Source organism: Coenobita brevimanus, chromosome 102 (assembly GCF_032717465.1).
Source record: "Coenobita brevimanus isolate Jiangsu-jjx chromosome 102, ASM3271746v2, whole genome shotgun sequence".
In the NCBI taxonomy this organism is placed as follows: domain Eukaryota; kingdom Metazoa; phylum Arthropoda; class Malacostraca; order Decapoda; family Coenobitidae; genus Coenobita; species Coenobita brevimanus.
In genome coordinates, this window is record NC_137055.1 from 33,099,213 (window position 1) to 33,116,065 (window position 16,853).

The 16,853-nt window shown below is 44.7% G+C and overlaps 1 protein-coding gene across 1 annotated transcript in view; it reads right to left on the bottom strand.

Annotated features, from left to right (window-relative positions):
• The window catches only part of LOC145415452 (fat-like cadherin-related tumor suppressor homolog), a 693,356-nt gene that overhangs the window by 106,442 nt on the left and 570,061 nt on the right, over positions 1-16,853 (bottom strand). The window contains exons 41-43 of the mRNA XM_080284728.1: positions 16,142-16,315; positions 13,505-15,886; positions 8,818-9,100 (exon numbers count right to left, since the gene is read on the bottom strand). Of these exons, the coding sequence (XP_080140854.1) occupies positions 8,818-9,100; positions 13,505-15,886; positions 16,142-16,315 (2,839 nt within the window). The remainder of the gene's footprint in view (positions 1-8,817; positions 9,101-13,504; positions 15,887-16,141; positions 16,316-16,853) is intronic.

Here is a 16,853-nt window from a genome sequence, read left to right on the forward strand (position 1 = left end):
CTGAATATATCTGCGCTGTTTACTTATCTCCTAATTCTACTGACTATCAAAAATTCCTCGACTATCTTACTTCTACGATGGAACACATTCTATTTCTCCTTTCTCTGAAATCTCCATTCTAGGAGATTTCAATGTTCACCACCACCTTTGGCTCTCCTCTCCTTTCACTGATCCACCTGGTGAACAAGCCTACACCTTTTCTATCCTTAATGACCTAGAGCAGCTTGTACAGCACCCTACCTGTATCCTTGCTGCCTTGGAGTGAGCTCAAACATACTTGACCTCTTCCTTACAACTAATCCTTCTGCTTACACTGTTGATCTTTTCTCTCCGTTGGACTCCTCCGATCACAACCTTATCACCTCAACCTGTCCTATCTCCCCGGTACAGCCTGTGGACCCACCAAAGAAACGCCGTCTGTGGCACTTTGGAGCTGCGGATTGGGAGGCCCTCAGGCAGTACTTCTTTGATTTTCCCTAGAATGATTATTGCTTCCATGGCCGGGAGCCATCTGAGTGTGCCTCACACATTACGGAGGTTATTCTCTCGGGCATGGAAGCATAAGTAACCCCTCCAATATCCAACGTAATAGGGCCATAGGCAGGTCCGGATACTGGTCCTGTCCGGATTCTGGGCCCCAGCTTATGGACTTGTACTTATGGACCCTAACTCAGAGAAACACCTATACAACTCCCTCTGGACATGCATAGCACCTATTTAAGACCCAAATCACACCAATGAGGCACATAAATGACTGAAATAAATGCAAAAGAAGCATAAAATGAGGGTTTTGAGGTAGGTTCATACAATATTAAACATTCTGGTTACTGGTTCCTAGACTGGTACTTATGGACCCTAACCTAGCCTAACTCAGAAAAACACCTTCCTACTGCACATGCATAGCTCCAAACACCCTATTCACACCAATAAAGGACATTAAAGCGTGAAATGAGGTGTTTGAGGTAGGTATAGTATGGAAAAAAGTACAGTATGAAACATTCTGCCTACTTACAGCAAGTCCATGGCCATCTCAATGAATAACCGCCTCCTCTCGGACTCTGACAGTAAGAAGGATTTCCTGAAGCACTTCCAGTACACTGTCCATGAAGTCTTGCACTGAACTTAGTCAATCGCACTCAGAAGTCTGTTCTCTTCACAGTGCGCATTCTTGTCTAACTTATGCTCCATTGTAACATACTAAGTGTTGCACTCTGCACTTTAACTTTTCCCACTCTTCTAACCATTTTCTAAAGCAAAAACAAACAAGTCTATTTACGTTAAATTTTGTTCCAATTTTGTCTTTTCACTCACAACTGTAAATCCTTAACACAACACACTGTTTTTTTCACTGCACAACACTGTAAATTCCCTTGTGGTCTAGTGGAGAAGTTCTTGCTGTTTAATCACTGTCAGAGGCCGAGAGTATCACTGGCAGGTGACCTAGGGGTGTGTCGCTGGGTCGTGGTGATGGCGTACCCGCTGCAGACGACTCTGAAGATAGACGCAAACTCATGTCAAGCGGTGACTCCACCGTGGCTGATGTGCTGGGCTGTGGCTCGGAGCATGTGGGCCTGTCTTGGGGAGGCAATGAAGTGGAGCCAGGGCTGGGCACAGTGGGGGTCACGGGCCTGAAAAACTGTCAATGGTTGATTGACGCAAGGATCGACGATTCTGACAACTGATGATGCGCTGCCTGAAAGCATGCACTTCCTCCACAAGTCCAAAGGGCCCCATCTCCCTGTCGCAGTCCGGGTGTTCCAGGTAGTCGAGAACGAACTCTAGGTCTTCCCGGAGTGCACTCAGCTTGGGGATGGCTGGAGTAGTGTCATGCTGAGAGGAGTCCGCATCATCGTCGCCGTCCTCGTCGGAATCTTCAACCTCAGTACTGACACCTGCAATTGAAGATGCGATCTCGATATCAGACAATGTCTGATACCCAGGATCGCCTTCGTCGTCATCCAACCACTCACGCACATCGTCCACATCAACATCGTCGCCATGCGCACGTAGCCATGCATGGAAGTCATCCATGCCAAACCCTAGAAAATCGTACTCCACATCTGTTCCAAGAAGCAGATGAGACCAACCATTTTCTAGAGTCTTGACAGGGACTTCCTTCCATGCACTGGCCCAGTTGTAGATTGCAGACTTGATGTTGTAGTGGCGAAGGTTTTCCAAAGTCAGCTGGCCTCGCGTGTCCCATCCCTCCCTATGCTCGTCCTCATCCTTGAGAACAACCATTACCTCGTCCAGGAACTTCCGGCAGTATAGGCGCTTTGTTGCCACAATCACTCCTTGGTCCATTGGTTGGATGAGAGCAGTCGTATTAGGTGGCAGAAACATGCACCTAATCCGGCCATTCTCAGCCACCAAGTCCTTGTCGCACGGGTGGGCAGGTGCACTGTCGAGGAGAAGGAGGGCCTTTACCTGGTCGCGCAGGATTCCCAGTGTCTTCGTCTGGTAATTGATGACCTCCTTGATGAAGTGGCGGTGGAACCAGTCTTTGAAGATCTGGGCTGTAAACCATGCCTTCAAAGAATGGTACTAGACGACAGGATGGACATCCATCACCCCACGAAGACACCGAGGCTGCTTTGCATGGCCAACAATAACGGGCTTAAGCCGGTGCATGCCATTAGCATTGGCACAACACAAAGCAGATATCCGTTGCTTGGACAGCTTGCGGCCAGGTACACGCTTCTCCGTCTCCTCGGCTAGAGTGTTCGTTGGCAAAGAGCAATAGAATAAACCAGTTTCGTCAGCATTGTAGACTTGACCAAGAGTGAGGCCCTCCCAGTCGATCAAGCCCTTCACCTTGTGCCGAAACTTGTCAACTCCATCCTCATTAGGGTCCAAAGCTTCGCCATAGGCTTTACGGTTCGTAAGGCCATGCCGTAACTTGAACGCGAAGAGCCAACCCTCGGATCCCTTGAAGTCTAGGGCGTCGTGAAGCCTGTCGAACTCTTCAGCAGCAGCCTTCAGCTCCGTACCAAGTACCATCACACCAGCAGCACGTTGCTGTCGATACCAAATCAACGTGGAGCGGTCGATTTCAGCAAACTTGGGAGTAAACATCACCTTCCTCTCCATGTTACGTTTGTTTCTCGAAGGGAAGTCAGCCGTGTACTGCATGAGTTTGTCTGGAGATCTCTTGATATCGAACAAAGTAGATCGGGCCAGGTTGAACTCGCAGAGGATGCGGGAAGAAGACCACCCCGCATCTACTTTCTCCAATATCTCCCGTTTCTTCTCCAGAGTCAACACCACTCTCTTCCTCTTCTCAGGTGGCGGGGCCATCATCACACACACTAATAAGAGGCCCGAGAGCAGCAGGAGTGCCTGCAGCAGGTAAGGAACCACCACAAAAGCGAGCACGTGGGCAGCCATGACGACGAGCGTGCACTCGCGGCGAGAGACAGGCGGAAAGTGGGGAGGATGCAGGGGCGCTCTATCAGACATCGGAGGAATGACGCGCCACAACAAAGCTGTTCCGCGCCGCGCGCAGCAAGTTCAAATTACGGGCGGGAAAAATTCTTGTTTTTTCTATTTTTTTGCAGTTTTCAGACCATTTTGGGAATATTGGATCCCGGGACAATTATGTCCGGTTAGTGGGGATGTTCGGATATTGGAGGTTTGGATATTAGAAGGATTACTGTACTCCTTTCTCACATCCTCTGACTAATGCAAGAAAGCCTTGGTTTAATCACGCTTGTTCTAATGCTGTCCGCAGCAAGGAGAGGACCTATAAAAGGTACCGGAGTCAACCCACCGCTGAATCAGGTTTTATACGTTTCTGCCCGGAATCGTGCTCTGTTCTTCGCTCTAGTAAAAAATAATTTCATCCGTACAAAATGCTCTCAACTCTCCCACTTGAATTCTTCCCGTTCCTTCTGGCACCTTGCCAAAAACCTTTTTAACAACTTTACCTCATCATCCTTCCCTACTCTTTTCTACTCCAATGGCTCTGTAGCTATTTCTTCTACTGATAAAGCGGATCTCTTTGCTCAGACTTTTGCCTCCAATTCCATCTTAGACAATTTTGGTGCTGTTCCTCCATCACTTCCCCCCTCTGACGTTCTCATGGGTGACATTAAAATTTCTTCAGCTGATGTATTTTCTGCCAACACAGGCCTCAATACTAATAAGGCATATGGGCCTGATGGAGTCCCTCCTGTTGTTCTCAAGAACTGTGCTTCTGTGCTTACACCCTGCCTAGGCAAACTCTTTCGCCTTTGTCTATCAACATGTACTTTTCCTTCTTCCTGGAAATTCGCTCTCATTCAGCCAGTCCCAAAGAAGGGTGACCATTCCCAATCCTTTAACTATCGTCCAATTGCTTTAACATCCTGTATCTCAAAAGTTTTTGAGTCAATTCTTAATAGAAAAATTTTAAAGCACCTTTCCTATCACAACCTTCTTTCTGATCATCAGTATGGGTTCTGTCAGGGACGCTCCACTGGCGATCTTCTCATCTATCTTTCAGACTCCTGGGCATCCTCCTCTCGGGACTTTGGCGAAAGTTTTGCCATTGCACTTGACATCTCAAAGGCTTTCGATCGAGTCTGGCATAAATCTTTACTTTCCAAACTGCCCTCTTATGGTTTCTATCCTTCCAGCTGCGCCAGGATCTATAGCTTCCTTTCTGGTCGTTCTATAGCCGCTTTTGTAGACGGGTATCGTTCTTCTCCTAGATCTAACAATAGTGGTGTTCCTCAGGGCTCTGTCCTATCACCAACTCTCTTCCTTTTATTCATCAATGACCTTCTAAGCTGTACATCTAACCCTATCCACTCTTACGCTGATGACTCCACCCTTCACCTTTCCATTTGGTTCCCGCAATGCCCATCTCAGCAGTTACTTCAACAAACAAGGGATGAGGCTATGGCACACCTAATGTCTGACTTGGCTCGTATCTCTGACTGGGGTAAATATAATCTGGTTGTTTTTAATGCATCAAAGACTCAGTTTTTACACCTATCAACCTGACAAAATCTTCAACAGGTATACTCACTAATGTTTAATAATATTCAGCTTAATCCTGCATCATCCTTGAACATGCTTGGGGTTTCATTTACTTGGGATTTATCTTGGAAAGATCATATTACATCTCCTGTAAAATCTGCTTCCAAGAGATTGGGTGTGCTAAGCTGACTCCGTTCCTTCTTTACCCCTGCACAATTGTTGACTCTATACAGAGATTTTATCCGCCCCTGTATGGAGTACAACTGTCATGTGTGGGGAGGCTCCCCACATACAGCTCTTCTCAACAGGGTGGAGTCAAAGGCTTTTCGTCTCATTAACTCTCCTCCTGTTACTGACTCCCTTCAACCTCTGTCTCTTTGCCGCACTGTTGCATCTTTATCTCTTTTCTATTGCTACTTCAGTGGTCACTGTTCCCCTGAACTGTCTGCATGCATTCCTCCACCTCTACGATGGGCACGTAGCACCCGTCTAGCAGCAAACTCTCATCCCTTTTCTGTCCAACTCTCTAATGCAAGAGTTAACCGTTACTCCCAGCCTTTCATTTAAGCAACAGGTCAACTCTGGAGCTGTCTCCCTCTGTCTGTATTTCCTGCTTCCTATGATCTCCAGTCTTTCAAACGCAGTGTGTCTAGGCATCTCGAAATTATTGGATCTTGAATTTGGTTCTCTCTTGTAATTTGTTTTTCTCTTGGAAGGAACAATAGTTGTGGGCTTGCAGCCTTTGGTTCCTTCTTCCTTGCATAAAAAAAAAAAAAAAATCCAAGCTCTTGTCTTTGGGGGAACGTACACTACCGCCATATCTTTTTTGTCATTATTCCAGTTTCTAATTTCATATTTATCACTTCACCCCTGCCTTCTCCCATTTCCACGGTATCTACATTTATGTTGTTCTTAATCCCTAAAGTACTAATTTTATCGATCGGACTTTTCACGCAATTTCTTAAAAGGACGAGCAGCACCGATCGTGCAACATCCACAAAAAACTGACCACAGCTGGGTCCACCCCAACTGTGACGCACATGGCTTCTAACCAATCAGAACTAAGTGTTGGACACACCGGAGGGGGGATCCAGGCCTGTACCCAGGTGGTGGGGGGTGTACCCCTCGCCATATCCCTCTACCCTACTACCTTGTTGTTACCCTACCTCCCACCCCTCTTACCACCACCACCACCACTTCCACACCCTCCTCATGCATCCCCCCCTCCCATGTGGATCCCCCCTTGATCAGGAGAGGGTATATCCCCCCTATTCTCCCTCCTTGTCCCTGTACTCAACTGGGGCCTTTACATGTGTCTTGTGGTGGTCTCCTCCCATCCCTCCATCCACATACTTCCCCTCCTGGCCATACCACCTCCCACCACCACCCCCAACCCCCTACCCTCACCCCCACCCCCTGGCACGCAGTATCTTTACTTCCACAGCCTCGAATATTGCGTATTTTTTACGCTTTATGGCGCGTGTTCTTGAATCATTACCTATATTTATTCGTGTCTTTGCATACAGATATGCACACCACAATTATTTTAGCTGTCTGTATTCGAAACTCACTTGAAAGAGAAATTTTATTTTATGCCGACGCTTGCAAACATATTGGAGCCTTCAAAAACGAAAAGAAACAAAACGAAAACTAGCTAGATTTGACAGCTCGGAGGGGAGGGGAGGAGGGAGGGGAAAGGGGGGAGGGGAGATTAGGCAAGGGGAGGGAAGGGAAGGGAGGAAAGAGGAGGGGAGGGAAGGAAAGGGGAGGGAAGGGACTGGAGGTATGGGAAGGGGAGAGGAGGAGGAGAGGATAATTTTTACTATTTATCACATTTTTATTAGGGGTTTCATGACCATTTTCCCTAGCTAGATTTGACAGCTCGGTGGGGAGGGGAGTGAGGAGGGGAGGAAAGGGAAGGGGGGGGAGGGGATTGGAGGTATGGGGAGGGGAGAGGAGGGGAGGATAATTTTTACTATTTGTCATATTTATTGGGGGTGTTTGTCACCATTTTATTTTTTTCTAAACACATTACAATGGTTTATAACATCAATAAACACCAAAAAAAAATGACTTTGGTGATTTTTGTACGTATTTTTGTGAAGAAAACAGGTGCAAGCGGCTATTTTCTTTCTCACCGGGGCGGTGATGGGTAACTATATCAACTTTGACGGGTCATAGCTCAGTAACTATTGGGTCTAGGAGGGCGAGGTTTGCATTTTCAGGTGTGTAAACTGAAGCTCTATAAATTGGGCATAAAACTTTTAACCTTTGAGAAAGTCGAGAAATAGGCCCATTTTTGCGTCCTGGGGGGCAGTCGAGGCTGGAGAATTGCGTACCCTATGGGTTAACTGCTATCATCATTCCTCCTCCCGTTTTTTCTTTTCTGTCTCTTCTCCACGGTTTGTATTTACCATCTCCCATATGAACATCAATATCTTCTCTTAACTTGGTCTCTACAAAGCACATAACATCAGGTTCATGTACCCTCAAGAAATCATTAATTTCAAGCCTTGCCGATATTAAACCATCAACATTAGTATATACAGTACCACCTTCAAGTTATTATTGATGTTTTTTATACCCTCTTCTCTCCTTCTCTCCATCGGTACCACTTCCTCAATTTCAGATCTATAACTCTCCAATAACTTCTCTTTTTCGTATTCATAGCCATTCCCCTTAGTTTCCTTCAATTCTAGTACCTCACATACCACTTCCTTACTTTCATACCCATCACGCTCCAAAAAAAAGTTTTACATTCTTCTTCTGTCCTCTTATTATTTTTTTCCTTTACTTGTTCCTTTAAAGATTTTAAAACTTCTCTATCTTCTTCATTCAAATCTTTTCTTATTATATCCATCCCTACCTCTTTACTTAGTTTCCAGGTAACTTTAAGTATATCATTTACTACACTTTCTGATGACAACTTGACTCTCATTGGTCTTGTTTCCCCATTCTTATGAGGCCCTATCCTCTTTACTTCCTTAATTTCTTTTTCCCACTTGCCTAATATTCTTCTCACCAGATTCATGTTTCTCTCGAGTCTCACAGATCTAACCTTCTCTTCCTCCTCACTGTTTCCAAATACTACCACACATCTGTTCCTTTCTACAGTTTCTCTCACAATTTTCCCTTTTTTCTTCAGTATTTTCACTACATTTTCTTCTATTTTTTTCTGATTCATTTCCCTTAAGCTGACCATTTCTTTCTGTTCTTCTTCCGCATGTGCTCACTTTGGCTTTTGCTCTTCTAACAAACCACTCACCTTCTCTGTTTTATTACTGTTCTCTTCTAGTTTTCTCCTTAATTCGATATTTTCTTGCTTCAAATTCCTGATCTCCTGGTTCACCGTCTCATTGGACAGGATCAGACTCTGTATAGTATTCTCGGTATTTTCAGGTATGTCTTTTAACACTAAATTCTCCACTTTCTTTTCAAGTTCACTAATCCTCATAATCAATGTTTTAAGTAAATCCATGACATAAGTTTCACTATCAAATCCTGGAAATTCGGTCATGTTTGAGGTTGGTTACAGTACCAAGACAGCTGTTACCGAAAATACTGCAAACATTCATGTATACTCTCTGCCAATAACTCTTTACATTTTTGGAAGTCTATATTAACTTACAGTATTTTAAACTTAAAACAAGGCCAAAGGAGACAGGACAAACATAATTCCTGAAAACTACTTAAGGTTTGCAGCAGTGGCTGGGGGGCAGTCGAGATACATCCGTTTGCTCTGGCTGACTGTGTGTGTGTGTGTGTGTGTGTGTGTGTGTGTGTGTGTGTGTGTGTGTGTGTGTGTGTGTGTGTGTGTGTGTGTGTGTGTGTGTGTGCATGAATTTGTAGACTCACCCTTGATGGGCATGAGGTATGAATCATTTAGGTTGTTGTGGTGGTCCCAGGGCTTGCGAAGCAGATCCGAGTCATTTTTGGATGGGGGTGGTGGTGGGGAGAGGCTTGGAGGGGTGACCATCGGTTTGTTAAGGCTGTGGAGGAATTCATGGGATAGAGTATCCAACTCCAAGCTCTCGTGGCCAGCAGCAGAGAGGTCGGCCAGCTGCTTGAGGGTGTTGAACAAGACGGAATCGGTGCCACTGGGGGTATAGGAGGCTGGCCTGGGAGGCAGTGGTGGGCCCTGCTGTGTCCCACAAACACAAAGGAGCCAAACTCAAACACATGCCAAAAAAATGAAAAGCACATATCCAAATACAGTACAGAAAGTCCTTGTTAAATGTTCCTTTCTTTATTTTCTTTTTTCCACTTTGGCTACTAACCTCTATACTATGATGATGTCTTTTTCTAGCTTACTCTTGCACTGTCCAGATGATATAATTCAACTGCAGAGAGAATTCATTAACTGGAGCAGCTAGATATAGAGCTCATTAACCCCGTCACCAAAACAGATCTCTCCTAAGCTGAATAAAATCACTGGTTAATACCACTAGTAAATAGAAAATTATGTCACTGAACTGAATGCTCTAAGTCCTAAGCAAGTTTGACAAATAACCTAATAAAATTCCACAGCTACATATAAAATTGATTTGCCAGTTCTCCCAAAGTACAGTGTCGGTTGTGTGTAAAACTTGTGATATTATGGAATACTTAACCAACACATAACAAGGACTTTTTTTTATTGCACACTCATCCCTTGAATCCAGGTGATGTAATTTTTAGCTTATGCTTGCTTCTGCCAGACAATTTTATTCAACATATGGAAGCCTCTAATACTGAAGGGGTTCATTAAGGGTATTTCTAACCCCTCTAGCTTAAAATGTAACTACAGAGCAGAACAAAATAATTTGGAGATACCAAAAATAAAATGACCTTTTGTGTTGTTATTCTTGCTATTACCTGATGGCCCACTGGACTGGGCAAATCTAGACTGTCTCGTTTCGTTTTCGTTTCATTTTGTTTTTAAAGGCTCCAACATGCTTGCATGTGTCAGCCTTGGTCACCTAATGGCGGCTCTCCACGCTGCACGATCCATTGCAGCCTCCCTGTTCAGTCCCTTAACCCTAAGGTCACACTTAATGACCTCGTCCCATGTCTTTCTCGGTCTACCCCTCATAACCCCACCCCCAATATCAACACTTCTCACCTTCCTCACCCAATTATCATCCCCCATCCTCTCCATATGTCCAAACCATCTCAATCTACCTTTCCTCATCACAACACCAATCCACTCCAGTCCCATCCTGCCTCTCAACTCTTCCATCATAAACCCAGCTCCTCCAGGCCTTGGACGCAGGGAAGCACTGCACATCCACCTAATCATTGTCATTTCTGTACGTCTGAGCCGGTGAATATCTTCCTCCTTCATTGCCCAGGTCTCACTACCATACACCATTACACTCCTAACACAAGCTGCATACAAAGACCCCTTAGCACATAGGGAGAGTCCTCTCAATGTCAGGAGAGGCAAGAGCTCCCTGAACTTCTTCCAACCACATCTCACCCTAGCCACAGAGCTAGCTCCAGCCCCACCTCCAGCACACAACATGTCTCCCAAATAACAAAACTCTTCAACACACTCAAGAGATTCACCAGCAAGTTCAATCCTTTCACGTCTGACAATCTCCACCTGCTCACCCCGACATGCCGTACACATAAAATCAGCATTATCTCGCAGTCTACCTCTGATACCACTACATCTCTTACGCATCCATTTATCACAAACACCGCACAAGATGGAATTACTTCCCACACCCTTGTGGCAAACTGCACATGGCCACCGCCACCAACCCTAGATATCATCACTTTTGTTTTATCTGCATTTACCCTTAAACCCTTGTGCACCATACCATCACTCCACTTCCTAAACCTTTCCTCCGCCTCCCTTTTGTTCTCTGCAATCAACACCAAATCATCAGCATACAACAACTCCCACGGGAGTCCGTTTCTAAAGTCACGAGAAAGGGCTTCAAGTACCATGATAAACAACATGGGACTCAAGACTGACCCCTGATGCACACCAACATTCACGGAAAACTCATCACTCAAATCTCCATTCACTCTTACCTGCGTGTGAGCACCCACATACATAGCCATAACCACCCTAACCAGCCACTCCTCCAACCCAAGCTTTCTCATTGCCCACTCCACCACCTCTCTAGGGACTCTATCAAAGGCCTTTTCCAAATCAACAAAAAACAAAATACAAATCCCTTCTCCTACCAATATATATTTCCTGAAGCCGTCGAACAATGAATATAGCATCAGTGGTCCCCCTACCTGGCATAAACCCAAACTGCATCTCATCAATATTCACTCTTTCTCTAATCATACCTTCTAAAACTCTCTCCATTACTTTCATTATCTGATCTAAAACCTTTATACCTCTATAATTTCCTCTTTCCAGGGCATCACGCTTCCCTTTATACACATTTACAATTACACTCTTCAGCCAATCATCTGGTACAACACACTCATAAATAATCCCATTTATCAGGTGAGTGACTAACCTCACCCCTATATCGCCTGAGGCCTTCAACATTTCGGCAGTCAACCCAGATACACCTGCTGCCTTCCCCATCTTCATCCCTGCCTATTGCCTCACTCACAGTAGCAGCATCAATCAAAGGCCAAGGGCCAGACACTGGATCTACTGGCTCCAAACCTTCCCTGTCCCAGTCAAACTCCTCATTCAACAACCGGTTATAATGCTCTCTCCATGCATCTTTAATATCCTCACTGTTCACCACTACCCTTCCTTCGTGATTCTTCACAGACTGCTCACCTATAATATCCTGATTATCCCTCTTCACCTGACCTGCCACCCTAAATATCATATTTTTCCTTTCCCCATGATTTAGGTTATCAAGTAATAGTCTCTGTGACTCAGACTTTGCCCTGTATACCTCTCTTCTAGTCCTCCGCTTGGCAGCCAAATATTCCTCTTTGCTACCACCCTTCTTCCATTCCCGTAAAAGCTTTCTTATCTCCTTAACTGCAGCTTCTACACCCTCATCCCACCACCAAGTTACTTTATGTCTTGGTGGTCCTCTTGTCCAACTGCATGTTACATCAGTAACTCTCAAGAAATTGTTCTTGAGGGCTCTGCACTGTTCATTAACGCCTCTGTCTACAGCTCCCAGTTCAGCCACCACTCTCCCCAACTCACTATAGAAGGCATCCCTTACTACTTGGTTTTTCAGCTTCCATATTTTCCTCCTAGGTACATAAGTCCTCTTTTTCATCACTTGTTCTTTAAGCACCATATCACAAATCAATAGTTTGTGATGCTGCGCACACTCCTCACTTCCTATAACTTTAACATCCCTCACTAACCTCCTGTCGGCCCTCCTAACCAGAAAATAATCAATCTGACTGCTATTTCCCCCAGACTCATACGTAATTAACCTACTGTCTCTTTTCCTAAAATATGTGTTGCTCACAATCATGTCTGTTGCCTCCCCAAACTCGAATATCCTTTCCCCTTCTGCATTCCTTATACCATACGCCCATCCCCCATGCACTCCGTCATAACCTTGTGTTGCTTCACCTACATGACCATTTAAGTCCCCTTCCAAAATCACTATCTCATCATCCCTCATACCACCCACTACACGTATTAAATCATCCCAAAATCTATCTTTCTCTGGTTCATCCAATCCTGCCTGTGAAGCATATGCAGGTTGTTATTCCTCACCCTGCCCTAGGGTGGGAAACGATGTCTGGATGATGATGATGATGATGATGATGATGATGATGATGATGGTGATGATGATGACCTGATTTAATTCAGCTCAACAAGGGCTTTTCAGACTCAAGGCATTAGAAATATAACATTCATTAATCTCTTTTAGTGGCACGTGGGGCACCCTCCATCCACTCACCCAACATAATGTTGTCTTCAGGTGACTACACTGAGTGACAGGTCAAATAGCGTTCATCTAATGTACGATGTTGGGTGGTACTAGTAACCATACATCCAAATGACACCTGGTGATCTAGTGGGTTAGAGTATGCCAAATGAGTAGGGCCTGTAAGTGTTTACATCTGTGGGATGGATGCTGTTTATTGCTCACATAATGCCACTCAGGGGCAAGTAAGGATGGTCACTCGACTTAAATGTCAGGACTGAGTAGCCTAGCCATGGGGCTCTATGTTCCTGATGGGGGAAAAGAAGGATTGGATGACAGATTAATTCCTTCACCACATATGGCCTTTCCTATGTTGAACATTGTCATCTGGTAGAGCAAGTAGAAACTATTCATTCAGATTCAAGGGATTAAATAAAATTATAAATGAATGCTCATAACTAAATAAAAAGGCTATCAACATATATACATTGCCTACATCTATATGAAGAATGAGTAATAGAGTACAGTACATCACAAAACCACATCAATCTGATGACCCATTTTATATTCTACTTCTTGCTAATGCCACACAATTTTATTCAACTTTTGTTGTGAAAAAAATTAATGAATTGATATGCCTACATCCTAAAATTACAACTAAGGCTAAGTGAAATAATATGGTAGTAGCAATTAAGAGCATAATCAAAAGCATATCATTGTACTGAAGGGAACATTACCTGATCAGCTTCCACATTGCAAATTTTTGAATTCCTCTTGTATACATCACTGGCCTTGAGATCATTCTTGACATGGTAATCAGTGAGGTTGATGGCGTTGTTCTGGTGGTGGCGTTTGATTTTGCAGCGTCGCCTCTGCCAAGCAGCCACCAACACTGCAGCAACCACAAAGCCAAAGAACACTGCCAAAACACATAAAAGTTCTTCTAGGGTCAGGTTGAGTGATGTGGAAGGCTGGTGTGGCTTGTGCAAGGCCTCTGTGCAATACTCACCGGTAACATTAGAGGGACATATACACTTGAAGCCACCATAGAAGTTAAGGCAAGTTCCACCATTCTGACAAGGATTTCGGGTACACTCATCGATATCCAAATGACATATGGCACCGGTAAAGTGCTGACATTTGCACATGGGGCCATCAGCTCCCTCCTCACACCGACCTCCATTCTCACACGGGTTGGGATTACAAAACACACCATATTCACAACGTTTTCCACTTAGTTTTGAAGGACACTGGCATTTATAGGAGTGGCCAACAACAATACAATTACCTCCATTAAGGCAAGGTGAGGACGAACAAGGTGCAGTATCTATCTGACATTGTGTGCCAGTGAACCTTGAAGGGCAAGTGCACTTGAAAGAGCTTCCATTATCACGAGAAGCACATGTACCTCCATTGAGGCAAGGGTAGGAGCCACACACACCAGCTGCAGGCAAAAGGCTAGGGCACTGAAGTTCAACATTAGCTAAACGTTTAAGCACAGTGCTGCCGCTTGAAGAACTAGTCATGGCCACTGGCAGCTCCACTCCACCAATGGTAACCTGATCAAGACAGCCAATGAAACCATGGTTTGCATTTGAAAATGATGAGACTCCTGAGCTCTGATCTGAGTTCATTCTGGCTCCCAAGTACATAGAATCTGAATCCATATTGAGAACATCATTGGCTCCTGGGGCAGCACCAGAACTCACTTCACCATTCACACTCAGTGTTGAAACTGTTCCTTCACGTGTTAGATTGATGAAATGCCACTGGTCATTATTAACTTTAACAGTAGAGACCCTGACCAGCCCCTCACCACTACCACAGTCCCACCGGTACTGCACATGGCCACCAATAACTTCTAAAATACTGTAGTCTACACTTCCACCAGCATAAACTATAGTGCCAACTGGATTCTTTGTTCGTAAAAATGCACTGAGGACAAGAGAGCTGCTTTCAACTTGCTGTGCTATACTATACTGAGCATAACTCTTGCCGGTAAAGGAAAGCGGTCTGAGAGGGTAGTGACATGAAGGATGGCGACACCTAGTTAAGTCAACCTGGCAAGAAGGCCCAGCATGGCCTTTAGGGCACTGGCAGGTATATCCTCGGCTGCTGATATCGCTGGGGTGACATTCTTCATATTCAGCACAAGGGCGGTGTCCACATTCATTCACCAGTGTATCACATTCACTGCCACCATACCCCTGATCACACAAACACGCTGTCTTTTGGGTGAATCTGGGGGCAACCAAACTGGACAGCCGTGTGTTAAAGGGAACAGTAACATCATCGTTAATGTCAATAATATCTACACAGGCACCATGGCCAGAACATTCATTGTCAACCGCACACAGTGAATCCATGACAGCCAAGAGTGGCAAACCGATGTGCTCTTTTATTGCTTCTTGTTTGGAGTTCATCATATGAAGCAGATCCTGTCTGGAGATGAATGAACCATCGGGCTTTTTGACAACAAACAATAAATCAAGACTCCTCTGGATATCCCTCTTAGATCGCTTTAGAGCATAGTTTATGTTTTCCATAGAGTCTGAATGCAGAAGTGATGGCTGAAGACTTACAAAGGTAAATGCTGTGCTCTCAACATGAAGTTCAGTTGCAACTGCTTGAATAAATATTTTTCTATACCTGGTAAGAAAATCATCTGAGGAGAGTGGTCCAATCTGAACAATGACTGAGTTTTCAACCATCTCATGGGTGATCACAGAAACATGGATGGTTACTTCCACAGCACGGTGGAACCTGCCATCAGACACACTCACATTCACACTGTAATTTCCAGAATCAAGTGGCATAAGTGCAACCAGAGTTCCATCTTGACTGTCAACATCAAAGTACTTGATGGATGAAACCTGGTGTGGGTAAGGGGCAACAGAATACTGCAGTGTGTCATAGGGGTCTTGATCAAGTGCTGTCACCTTTCCTATGATGCCCCCAGAGAAGGCTTTGCGGTAACTGATAATTACAGTGTTGAGAGGGAAGATAGTGGGCGGATATCTTGACTCCTCCACAACCTTCACACTCACAAAGGTGTCAGCGTGCATTGGAGGTGACCCGCTGTCCCACACTCTTACCTGCACTGTGTACTTCTCCTGGACCTGTAAATATAAAGAAATCATTATCAAGGCATCCAGACTGAAGCTGCCTGTCTCCTTCAGTTCATCTTCCTCCTTTTGAGGGATAGGGAGGGAGGTGAGGGATGTCTGCATGGCACGGCTGTGAAGCCACCTGGTTATATGAGTATTAGCACCACCACATGAAGGTATTCCTCTCCAGCAGCGTATCAAGGATAATGATATTTTCAAAAGACAGAAAATGGTGGGTTAAGCAGGTATGAAGGTAGACAAACTTACCCTATGATCAAGCTTATTGGTGGCCAGCTTAAGTGATCCATCCTGGGCCAGGGTGAAGGTTGGAGTATCAGAGGTTGGGTTGATTAGTTCCCATGTGAAGGGGGCACCATTAGGATCAGCATCAGCATCAGTTGCCATCAACCTTAGCAGTGATGACCCCACCAGTCGGTTCTCCTACAGCAGACAGACAGACAGAGAGGTAGATGGGCAACAGATAAAAAGGGACATTGATACATACATAAATAAAAAATAAAACATACATATATGCATACAAATATATAGCAACATCAACTGCCATCAGTCTTTGTGGCAATGGCCCCACAAGTTGGTTCTTCTACAGTAAAGAAGTAAACAGTCAAAACTCAGTTCATAATAATAATTAAAAGACAGGTTTTGGGATAAGCTGGAAAAAGTAGTGGGAGAAATGCCCATGAGATATAAAGTGATCAAAATGGGGGATATGAAACAAAGAGTAGGCACTAGTCTTGAAAATGACATAATGGGTTGTTATGGAGTACCAGGAGAAAATGATAATAGGAAGCGACTGAAGGATGTGTGTCAGGAGAGGAGGTTGTATATTTGTAACCCGTATTTCAAATACAAAGATGTACATAAATATACATGGTACAGAGGGAACAGGGATTGTATTCAAAGAAGCCTGATTGATTACGTGCTCGTAGAGAGGTCAATGATGGGAATGATTGCTGATACG